This window comes from Diaporthe batatas (genome assembly GCF_019321695.1).
Source record: "Diaporthe batatas strain CRI 302-4 chromosome Unknown Contig00002, whole genome shotgun sequence".
Classification (NCBI taxonomy): domain Eukaryota; kingdom Fungi; phylum Ascomycota; class Sordariomycetes; order Diaporthales; family Diaporthaceae; genus Diaporthe; species Diaporthe batatas.
Window position 1 is genome coordinate 3,015,446 of NW_025408549.1, and position 11,965 is coordinate 3,027,410.

General features: G+C 54.1%; 2 protein-coding genes across 2 annotated transcripts; both read right to left on the minus strand.

Moving 5' to 3' along the window:
- Positions 1-3,878: 3,878 nt before the first annotated feature.
- Positions 3,879-8,807, minus strand: KVR01_001227 (uncharacterized protein). Its single transcript, XM_044782181.1, has 2 exons — positions 5,236-8,807; positions 3,879-5,179 (listed from the first exon to the last, which is right to left on the minus strand). The coding sequence occupies exons 1-2, from the start codon at positions 8,640-8,642 to the stop codon at positions 4,108-4,110; spliced, it is 4,479 nt and encodes a 1,492-aa protein (XP_044649182.1). The 5' UTR covers positions 8,643-8,807; the 3' UTR covers positions 3,879-4,107.
- Positions 8,808-8,886: 79 nt separating this feature from the next.
- KVR01_001839 (uncharacterized protein) lies at positions 8,887-11,857 on the minus strand. The gene is made up of 4 exons (XM_044782468.1): positions 11,053-11,857; positions 10,680-10,969; positions 10,498-10,603; positions 8,887-10,435 (listed from the first exon to the last, which is right to left on the minus strand). The coding sequence occupies exons 1-4, from the start codon at positions 11,288-11,290 to the stop codon at positions 9,702-9,704; spliced, it is 1,368 nt and encodes a 455-aa protein (XP_044649794.1). The 5' UTR covers positions 11,291-11,857; the 3' UTR covers positions 8,887-9,701.
- Between the last annotated feature and the right edge of the window lie 108 nt (positions 11,858-11,965).

An 11,965-nucleotide genomic window follows, 5' to 3' on the forward strand; every position in this document is an offset into this window, starting at 1 on the left:
AGTTATTAACTACTCTATATATATTTACTACTCTATATAAATATTACTCTTATTACTTTTACTTACTTTATTACTTCTATTTACCTTTATTACTTCTACTTACCTTTATTACTTCTTCTACCCTAATAGTTCGCTTCTACTTACCCCTATTACTTTTTCTACCCTAATAGTTTACTACTACTTTCCTTATTATTATTTAAAGTATTCTAATAAGTCCTTAAGTACTTAAATTTCTTTTTAAGTCTCCTTTTTATAAATTAATAGGTCTATAGGTTAGAGTGTAAAAAGTATTTAATTAGGGTAATATAGGTAGTAAGGTAAGGTTAAATAAAGCCCTTTAATTAATTAGCGGTACTTTTTACTCTATACTCTCTGTTTTTCACCCTATGAATCTCCGTTCTCTAGAGGTATAGCCTAATCCAGTCTTCTATATACTATATATAGTAAAGGAAGGAGGGGCCCTGGCTTCCGGCTCAACCTCCCCCCCCCCCCCCTTACATATAAAATTGATACGTGTGTAGTGAGGCTGCTGGGTTGTGGTATAAGCGCTAAGATCGTGGTGCAGCTGCTAAGAGATACCATTTGCCTATCTGGGAGTTCCTATTCGGGAAGCGAGGGGAGTCGTTCGGCTAGCGTTTGAGAGCTTGAATTCTTCAAGCCACCAAGCTCGGCGACTTGATCGGCGACTTCCGCGACTCCTACTTGCAAAATCCCCGAGACTAATGAATCTAAAAGTGTTTTGTGAATTTTAGCAACTCGGCTCTCTATTGGACTTGAAGTACTTGATACTAGTACCCACTGCTTAAGTCTCAATTTATTGCACGCCTGAGATCACGGATCTGTTAAGTCATCGACATTATTGTTCAGTTCTCAAGTTTGGACGGCTGAACACCCACCCCTGCATAGTGCGGACTTGGACAACCAGTCGTTACGAGATACTTTGAACGTGTACTAACCTGTAAGATATACCATCTGCTCCTTGTATATGGATTAGCGCTGCAAAAGGTTGAATCGATACGTGCGCCGAAGTCAACGCACAGAGTTTCGAGAGCCAGGTACAAAGTACCAAGCTATCTAGCACAACCAGACACTCGGAGGGGAAGGGCAGGGAGTGCTCGGCCTGAAAGAAGCATCCCTGGAGTGTAACATATTCACACTGTAATTCATGGGCTTCAATCATTATGATCACCGGAGAGATTTGCAATGGGCCGACATCTTCTCGTAAGCCACAGTAGCATTAAGTAAATCAATATGCATTGAATTCCAGGAGGGATTCGGTGAACTAAGTACCTAGGTATTGTGATGTCGCTTCGTGTTGAACGCGGTCGTGACGGTCCAGATGTCGCTGAGCTTGGTTCACGGATTGAGCGGCTTCTATTGCGTGAGCTAGAGAGTAGGGGGAAGTGTCCTCCGTATAAACAACCCTTCCCGTCCTAACCCCTATAATATTTTTCCACGCTCTCGTCTAGGCATCGAACTGTTTACTGGTGATGTCGACTTTCTGGCTTATTATATGTGAGACTGTGGGACTTACCTGCATGGTTAGTTTGGTAACAAGACTGTTTCTGTATTAAGACCTTAGGGTCTCTCGAATGAATCGGACGCTACAGGGATAGTGCTGTGATTTGTGGTATTAGTGATCGAGTTCTGTACGGTTTGATGGAAATGTTGACAACCAGGACTGTGCAAGAATTCGTGCTATGTAGTTAGTATGCTAGAATAACGTAAAGTTAGTCACTCAGTGCTATATACCTAGGTAAATGATGAAATCGATAACCCTAAGAAGAAATCAGTACCCTAGAGTCAGGTTAGTAGCCTAAGAAAACATTTCAGCATTTTCCAAGAACAAAACGCCAGACTTTTCTTTGCACCGGAATATCGTGTTGCTGGCCTGCCGTATCGTGCATATCTCGGTTGACTCGCGGAGTGAGCAGCAAGTAAGGGCCAACTCGTCCAGCGAATTGGTCTCATCACATATATGAGTACTGGAAAAGAGCCTTCGTCCCCTGGTCGGTAGAGCCCTTGATCAAAAGAACGCACTCTTGCTGATAACTTGTAGCTGTTGTAACTGGCTAGGACTCAGACAGCCGTATCGAGCCAGCCGAACTTGACACAAGGCGCATATCTGAGATCGGTGGACGATTCCCTGCGCAGGATTCCAGTGGAACTGCGTGTCAGGGTACTCGTAGCCGATGGCGCACCTGCTTTCCAAACGGACCTCCCGCTTGGAGTGCCCGCAGAGGTCAAAGACCACCGTTGTCGTCTCGCACATGTCGGCAGTCGCAAGTATAGAAGTACTTACCTCTTTTATCCGGTTCGGGCTTGAGTACTCAAGTGATGAAAAGGGGTTGAGACTAGGCGAGTGGTATTCTTGTTTTATATGTATACATAGTTTTACTACCTCCCTATGCAACATGACCCAGGCAATGACTCCCATACAATGCCATTGTCAAATTGTGGCGCTGGGCTTAGTATTACAATGGGCTTGTCTCTAATCTTCACCATCAAAGTGTTGTATTGGGCTTTAGAGTAAAGGGGAATCGGAGCAACCCGTCTGCCCTTGGGGTCTAGACCTTGGAGGCCCTACTCCAACCCTCATATGGACAATAAGTTAGAGATAGGCCACGGTCCATTGGGGACTACGATCATTAAAATCCAGAATGTTGGGACAAAGCGAAAGCTGAGAATCTATTGTTGGATACACCAAGTCCTTATGCAATAGAAACGGCAAGAGGGAAAGTTTCCACAAAGCCTCGGCCGGCTTGGCGAACTGAACTTGAAGTGGTCAGCCGTTGGCAAAGCCCGGAATCTTGGTCTTACAGGACCTAGATCAATAAATGTGGTTGTTCCCTTTGTCATCGGCTGCGGGGCACATTGTTTGCTGAAGAGAAAAGGACGGCTTATGGGTTCTTGAAATTCTGTCGAAATTGGTGCTAATTAACGTAATAAGTTCAGAAGAGTCCAAAGAATGACTATGACCAGGGGTTATTTTGGTCAAGTAGATACTGCCATGCGAAGACATTGTCGGCCGTCCCCTCGAGGGAGAAGCTCTAGCGGGATCCATGCCAGCAGGAGGCAGCGACGTAGTTGGCGGCATTAGCAGGCAAGACAGCAGGAACTCATCGAAGACATACCAATTTCTAGGGATAGTGTAAAGCCTCCCCTGCGAAGCTTATGTGACCCTGGATCACAAAAAAGGGGGGAATTGGTAGAGGTACATATCTGGTCTCGCCTCTATTCCGTATACGTCCGAAGCTATACGTGGCGCCTTTACACAGTGGGCACATATCTGTTTGTCTCTTCTTGGCAAAGGTGAAGGCAAACCTACATCAAAAGGACAAAAAGGCAAAAAGACTCTCTGAAGAGTCAGAAAATCACACTGTCTTTTGCGGACCGCCTTCGATATTTTGCTGATTATCGGCAAGGGTTGAACTCAGGATCATCAGCGCCGCAAGTCGAAACCTGACGCCTACCCAAATGGACCACCACTCCGGAGATACTTTCTGCTGGACTCAATTGTTGAATCTATTCTATGACTGGCGGCTCGGGCCTCATTCTTCTCTTCTAGGTTTTCTGTCTATGGTATCAATGTTACTGATCTGCATACCTAGGTAACCTCAAGTGCTACAGACCTTGTAAGCAGCCTCCTCTGAGGGTCCTCACACGTAGGGGAGACTCGAAGACCCATGGACTGTCGATTCCATCCTCTAGTACTTGCATCTCATGTCTATTCTTAAACTAAGTGGGCAATACTTCAGACAGATCCTGATCAACAGGCTGGCAACGCCAGTACAGACAGATATGCCAGTAATAAACTTGGCACGGGTTGTGGTCTGAAGACCACAATGTTGGCACACTAAACATTTGAAAAATATTAACTGTCAAATACTATGCTGATTCATTCGTAATAGTCCTACAAACGTGAAACAACCTTGGAATGACATTATGCCATGCTCATACACTCGCTAACAAACGCCAGACGCGCCCGGGAAAACCCACCCTACCTAGGTATCCAACAAGCTGCCGTAAAGGAAAGACAGACGGGGAACCCAACGACATCGTTCAGAGCCACGCAATCGGGACAGACAAAGAGCCCCCAGACTGCAACTACTCAAACTTGCCAGCCCCAAACAGACCACCAACAACCTTGCTCCGCCCCTCCACAGCGCGGAACTTCCTCTGCTCCCGCCTCTTCTCGGCCTCGTCGACCGCCTTGCGCCGGTCGTTCTCCCGCGCGAGGTAGCTGATACCGCTCCTCTTGCCCGCCTTGGTCTTGATCTTGGCGTCCTCGCCGAACCCACCGCCGGCACCACCGCCGGCGCCGCCCTTCCCGGACGCGCCGCTGGTGGACGCCGACGACCCCGTGGAGATGAGCGAGTTGGTCGTCGCGCGCCGCAGCAGCGCCGGCACCTTGAAGCCGCCGCTGCCGCTGGAGTTGGGGGCTGCGAAGGCCAGGCGGCCCCCACCGCCGCCTGCGGAGGCGTTGGACACGTTGGAGGAGCCCTGCCGCTTGAGGCTGATGCGGTCGACCACCTGGCCGGCGTGGCGGGCGCGTCGCCGGGGGTTGGCGTTCTCCTTGTTCGATGACTCGGTGTCGTCCTCGCCGCCGGCGCCGGCGCCTTCCTCCTCGCTATCGGAGCCGAAGTCGGTGGCCGAGATGATGGAGTTGCCACTGGGCTCGTCCAGGAGATTGGACAGGGTCTCTCGGATCTCGCCGATGTTCGAGGGCTTCTTGGCGGGTTTTGTGCGCCTCTCGGCCGCTGGTGCCCTCTTCGGAGGGGCGGCCATGGACCCGATAGCTGCTGGCTGACTGTCCGGCACGACAGATGCGGCGCCTTGGGGTTGGTTGTCCTGCGACTCCTCTTGGCTGTCCTTGCTGTCAGCGGGAGCTGGCTCGTACAAGAAGTCCATCTCCTCGTCGCTGCCAATGTCTTCGATGGTGCGCATGAAGGCCTGATTGCGCGGGTTTTCGGCGACCTTGGATATACGCTCGTCTGCGAAGAGTGCCTTCTGCATCTTGGCGAATTGGCGTCGCTTCATGCGCCGACGGGCCTCGCCGCCGTCGTCCTCGTCATCAAGGTCGAATTCTCCTGCGCCACGTTTGCGGCGGAGCATGCCTGTTGTGATGTCTTTGAACAGCTTGTCGACTTGTTTCTCATCATCTTCTCGGGCACGGTCGCTGAGTACTTGTCAGTTCTGTCTCCATCTCCGGAGTCTTGTGTGTGTCGGACTTACGCATAGAACTTAGCTAGGGCGACCCCGTCTGCCTGATTGTTCTGAGTTTGATCATCGATCATTTCATGGACAGAGGCAGCATCGTCATCGTCGCTGTCTTCGCCATCCACGCCACCCAGCCCGGCGTATTCGTCTTCAGACTCCTCGGCCTGCTCCTCGACCATCTCCTTGGCCTTGCTCTTCTTCTTCATGAAATCCTCTCGGGCCTTCCGCTTCTTCTCCTTGGCGGCTGCGTCCTGCAGCACGTTGAAGGCAGTGGGTTTGGCAATGGAATCAGCCACTTCATCCTCTTCCTCTGAGTCTGAAGCAACAGCTGCTTTCCTAATGAGCCGGCCTCGTTTCTGCACAAGAGGGGATTGGTGGGAGAGATCTGCAGTCTGGCTCGCGTCATGCGCGACAGTATCGGCGGTCGCTGACGGCGGCTCTACAAACCTCTCCTTGAGGGGCGTCCAGTCCTGGAAACCATCATCTTGAGAAGGGTTCATCATGTCCGAAGCCTGGGTCATGATATCATCCCTGAGGAGGCTATCTAGGCCGTGAGTTTGAGATTGCGTGAAGTTGAACTGGATCTGGGACTCGTCCCCGGCCTGTGTCTCATTTTGCTGAGTAGCTGGAACTGGCTGGCTGTCAAGTACCATGCCGTCTGCAGAATCAGTGACCCTCTGGGAGAATTGCGAGTCAGGGAAGTTGTCGAATGTAGGCATAGGCTGTGATGGAGAGCCCTCGAACGGCGCAGCTGCCTGACTTTCCATAGTGCCAGCAAATATCTGCGTCAGACCGAGGCCAGCAGGACCTCCGGCGTTCACAGGCAGCCCGGGGATGAAGGTTTTGTTGGCGGACCTCAATACCGACTTTGGTACTTCTGGAGACGCGCTATTCGGAGCCGGGGTGATATCGACAGTCCTAGACTTGGGCGCAGGTGTCATGAGGGAATTATGAGTACTGGGTTTCAGTGTGGCCTCGACGTCTGAGCCGTCCTCATCGTCTGATATGATGGCAGTATGTCTCTTCTGCCGGCGAGCTCGAAGAAGCGCTGGCAGGCCATCCTTCTCCTCATCTGCCTCATCTGGAACGATAGCGGTAGGTTTCCTAGGCCGGCGAGCTTGAACAAAAGCTGGTGCTTCATCTGCCTCCTCGTCAGAGGCTCCCCATCTGTGCCTCTCCTCCTCCTCGTCAGGATCAACGAAGGAGACCCCGCTTGAAGAGCCCTCGCTTGCGCTGTCTTCTTCGGCATCGTCGTCCACGAAAGGCCGGGCAGCGGAATCCTCATTGTTGCGATCGTGTCCCCCGGCGTCGTCGTCCTCTTCATCAGCGGCATCGCCGTCAACCATATCCTCGTCCTCGTCGTCTACTTCTGAGCCTGACAACTCCACTTCGGCAGCGTTCTGGTTCTCGCCGTCCACATAGTCATCGTCGCTGGCGCTATCGTCCCAGGCAAGGGGGTCAGCATTGTCAGAGGAGCGCTTCTCCTTCTTTGCATCCTCTCTCTCGCGGGCCATGATCTCCTCAGCCTCGCGTCTCGCGCGGGCGACCATGTCTTCAATCTGCTCGCGGTCACGCTCACGTTCCTCTTCTGTCTGGATGTGAATTCCCTTCGCCTTTAGCATCTCCATGCGTCTCTCCTTCTCGAGCCTGGCCTGGTCCCGAGCGCGCTGGTTGAGGAAGGCTTGCAGTTCGCCAGGTGTCATGGCGGCCCTGTCATTCTTTCTGTGCGCCTTGCGCTCTGGCGAGTTGAGATGGGCAAGTTGTCGGAGAGCATAGAGTGAGCGCGATTCCTTGGTTTTGTCTTTGGGGGCGCGGTCGAACAAGGCGTCGAGCTTGCTCCTCTTCTCATCGAGGATGACCAGGTCATCATCGTCGCCGCTGTCCTGGTTGCTCCCAGAGCCCAGGTCAACTCTGTTTGCTTGCATTGGAGGGAGCTTTATTCGAACTTGTCTCTTTGAGGGCCGTTTGGTGTCAAGCTCTGGTGTTTGAGCCTTGCCTTTGCCCTTGTCAACAGGCTTGCGTGCAAAAGCTTGCATGTCCATGAGGTCTGGAAAGTCATCATCATTTTCCTCGGCTTGCTCCTTGCCAGTAGTGGTTGGCTGGGGAACAGTGGCCCCAGCCTGTGACTGCAAACCTACCAGGTCCTTCCCCAGCACATCCTCAACTCGTGCAGGAGGTGAGCTGGGGGGTGTCTCCTGGTCTCGCATCTCCGCATCTGTGCTCTTGGCAGAGGTGGGTGTCTGAGGTCTACTGGAGCTCTGCAGCTTGTCTTTTGCTGCGGGTCCGCCAGGGTTGAAGTTGAACCGCTCGAACAGTGTCGCCTTGGGGATCTTCTTCTTGGTTTTCGCCTCGTGAGCAAGTTGCATGGCACGCTGCATACGTTGCGTCTCGCGGTTCATCTCCTCAAGAGCCTTCTTGCTGGCCTGCCGCGACGGACGAGTCTTCGCCTTTTGCGTCTGGGTAAGCTTCCGGCCGCCTTCATCGTCCGAAATGTCGGAGACGTCGTCCTCGTTATCGTCCCCGAGCTCCTCGGCGGCGGCGGCGGCTCGGGCTTCCCTCTTTCGAGCTTCTTCGGCCTCACGGGCGAGACGCTCTTGCCGTTTCTTTTCGACCAGGGCCTGAAAGCGGTTGCTCTTGAGAACTGGAACCTCCGCGTCGCTTCCTGAATCTTCAGCTTGGCTCGATGGCTGTGCTGAAGTTGGCGACTTGGAAGGCGTGACGAAAAGACCAGGCGACGCCTCTCTCTGCGGCGACGCGACATCAGAACCCGGAGTCTTACTCCTCCTCCTCTGCCTCTGCCTGATCTTCCTTGGTCTTACAGAGACCCCTCCCTCCTCATCGTCCGCACCACCGTCTGCCATTTCGGAATCTTCAGCATCCCTGGATGCCTGATGCATGCCGGTGGCTGCTGCTGCTGCTGCTGCTGGCTCCTCCATGGCTGGCGTCGTCACCTGCTCAGCCGATTTGTCTACACCTTGCATGCGAGACGCAAGGCGGCCTCGAGGCCGGACAATGTCATCCTCGCTGTCGCTTGCCGGTGCCCCTGCCCCAGGCGCGGCCGAGTTTGCCATCTCGACGTCGGCGGATCCAGCCCGGCTCTGCTTGGCGGTTGCGTTCTGTAACATGTTTCGCACGCGTGCTCTCGCGTCGTCTTGAGCCGTCTGCATTCGGGACGCGACCCGGCCTCTTGGTTGGACATCCTCGTCGCTGGAGTCGCGTCCTGGCGCGTCATTGCTTCGGTCGCTGGCTGTTGGTGATGCGCGTCGGGCAAACGGGCTCGTCTTCTTGGCGACCCGAGTGCTATCTTCGTCCGAGTCGCTGTCGACGCCTGCCAGCAGTTTCTTGAGCTTGGAGTTGGGGGACAGCTCAAACCTGTCCGGGGAGGGGCTCCTGACGGGCGAGGTCGGCTGGGAGGAAGCCATCGTGGCTTGAGAAGAGGAGAATGAGATCAATGGGTGCTGTTCCGGGGTGCAAAAAACATGGAAAGAAAATGCTTCTATCAATTGACAAGTGCCTTGTATGTAGATGCAGAACCAAGTCAATTATGTGTTGGGAATAGTGACTGATGTTGTGTGGTGCAAGGCAGGGGATGCAGGCTAATATGGAGAGACTTACACGCGACGCGTTGCGGGAAGTGCTTTGCGCGTTAGAGCGGGCACAGCAGGGGCCAAGGGTGGCAGGGGTTATGCGGCAGGGGCGGTGGCAGCTCCACGACGGTGGAGAGCTTGATCCCTGTAGTGACGCCTCGGGGCGCCGATCACCACCAACATGGCAGACGAAGGCCTACAGAAGCAAGTAGCAAGAGCTGCAAACGTCAATCCACGCTCGTGAGGTCCTCTGCACATGTAGGAACGCTCATCTACGACTGGATTGACTGTCTACGTACTCAAGTAGTGGGATGGAGCCTATGCTTATTGACATGCCTGTACCATCCAGCTCTGTGCCTTATACCATGTTGATGCGGATAAAAGCGTGCAGTCTACGAAACGCACCCCATCACTGGACTGCCGAGCTCTGCAGGCAGCCTTGGCCGCTGATACGCCTCTTGTCTCCAGCCTCACCACCGCCATGAACCCCCAAGTCCGCCCGCCGTCCCACATCCATGGTGTTGTTTCGGTGAGCCCCTCCACTTCTCCATTGGCTCTATGGGTATCGTCCATGAAAACAACTTTTTGTCACCGCCCAAAATGACCCGCAGGTGCTGGCCTTGCCCGAAACGCCGTTATGATCCAAGAAAAACTGGTCATACACAAACAACATCGTACAGATGGCTGTGGTCCGCAGCCCTATACTGGATTCCATCCCCTTATGTCGCCCCTTTAAATGCGTCCGTGAACGCCAAACACAAAAATAACAACAAGAGCCAGCCAGTCTGCAACGCCGACGCCGTGCATAGAAATCTAGTGCACCCAGGTCTTCGCTTCGCTTTGGGAAGAAACAGATCAGTCACCGGATGCGCCTAGCGACCGAGGCCTGCCCTGTTAACCACTGGCCCCGATGGAGTCCAGGACAGCATCCAAACCCTCCAAGTCTTCGTCGTTCGCGCCGGCCCAGAAGTACTCGTCGTCGATGTCCATCGCATCATCATGTGGAACGCCATTGGGGAGCTGCTGATTTTTGGCCACCTGGGTTCCGGCCATGATGATGTCGGTATCTGCGCCGTTCGAGGTCGCCGTCTGTCGCCCATCCAGATAGTAGTGGTCGTTCATGGTCTCAAGCTCGCCATCTCGGTATCCGTTCAGCAGCGACCTGACCATAACAGGGAACTGGGACATGCCGCAATCTGCAATGTCGAGCGCAAGATGCAGGTCTGCGATGCCGAGAGGGCCTCTTTCTCCCGCAGCCTTGGACTCGATCGGGAGCAAGCCGCACTTGTCCCGCGTGACCTCACCGCGCATGGCCGCCTCTTCTTCCCTCGAGAGCTGCCTCTTGTAACGATATGTCTGTACCCAGCTTGATGTTGATCCAAACCCGGCACTACCAGAATCGCCAGGACCATTGCTTCGTGTTCGGCTGAATACGGACGTGAGGACCTCCTTGATGAACGACTCGGTGGCGGCGGAGACCAATTGCCCAGCGTCGGGCGCAGCAGACTCGAGACCGGCCTCGTAGCAGTAGGGTAGCATCCGCGAGTCGGTGTAGTTTCCGTCGGGGAATTCGCCGGACTCCAGGCCCAGAGGATTGAGGTACCGCTTCCTTATGTCTTGTTCCCGGTCTGTATGGAGACATGTCAGCGCGCGTGCACTTGTCACAATGTAGTCAAGGTATCCAGCGTACTCATGTTCAGGCCGCTGCTGGCCACGCTCTCCTCGGCTAGCTTGAGCCGTTTTGACCTGTTCATCTGCTCTACAAAGACACCGGCGAGCGACTCGTGGGGATCGAACTAGATGGGATGCTGTCAGCACTTTCCGAGAGCCACTCGCGCAACGCATGTTGCGGGTCGGCGCAGCTGTACACACATCGTTCTGCTGGAGGTCCTTGATGCGCCGGCGATCACGGCTTGGCAGCAGCATGACCTGGCCCTTCAGCCGGCGCTCGGTTGCATCGCCAGACACGGGCTTCGCGCCTGTGCCGATGGCAGGTTTATCATTGGCGCTGACCCAGGGGGCCAGGCCCTGGTCTGGCATCTCACGGGTGACATTAGCATATAAGGCAGCGAGCAGCTGGTTGTGAAGGTGTTCCTTGTCGCCATGCTGGGATGATATTATTGGGTCGATGCGCTCCGAGTACTCGGCCTGGTTTAGGCGGCCTGGGCGACGAGGGAAGTTAGCATTGAACTGGTATATGGCCAGGCTGTGCGACGGGGTTGTGAATATGGACGGGCGTGCTGACCGATGAAGAATTGGGTTGTGGCTTCTTTGTAAGTGGCCCATTGCTCGTTGCCGATTGCGGATTTTAAGGCGGCATATATGGGTTCCAGGTCGATGCGGGCGGGTATTATCTGGCTGGTCTTGATGGGCTTTGCGGCGGTGGAGGGGGTTGAAACGGTAATTGTCTTGTTGGACAGGGTGGGAGTGGTGAGGTTGACGGCTGGGCGCGACGACAGGTCGGCGGGGTTGATGTCGGGCATTTTGGCGATGGCGGTGGTGGTTGGTGTGTCGTGGGATGTATCCGTACTCGGTAGTCGGTAGGTACTCTGTACTGCGGCTGCGATGCGATGCGGAAGTGCGCCCGGCGACGTCGCGTGCAGGAATTATCCGTACCGCGACGCGGCAAACTCGGTCATGAGGGCATCAGGCGGCTCCTGGGCACTATGCGATCCTAGTTCTCGAAGCAAAATGATGATTTCGATGGGGTGTGGCCGTCGAATCGATGCGTGTTTTCGGCGCTGACGATGGGGTGAGGTCAGATCCAAGTTGCCGTCCTGGCTGTGAAGTCGCGGACGGAGCACTACGCCGTGCCGTTTCGCTAGCGCCGGTAGCAGCACCAAGCACCCAATTCCTCCCAGGGGCTGCTGGCCGTCGGCCGCAGAGTTGAGGTACCCCTGGCCTGCTTCAGGGCTGGATGATGTGCCTTTTGTCACTTCTGTAAGTGGAGGACGTGTAGAAGAAAAGAAAAGAGAGAAAAAAGAGATAAATAGTTTTAAATAATTCAAAGTGAGCTTGATGCAAGTATCTGTTCCCAAGCAAGGAGGAAAGTAGGAGAAATGTTGAGCTGGTGGTCATCCAATTGACAGGTAGGTACGGAGTACATGTGCAGGCACAGCAGCAGACCAGGGCGCAGTGGAGGAAACAGCAGTAGGCCT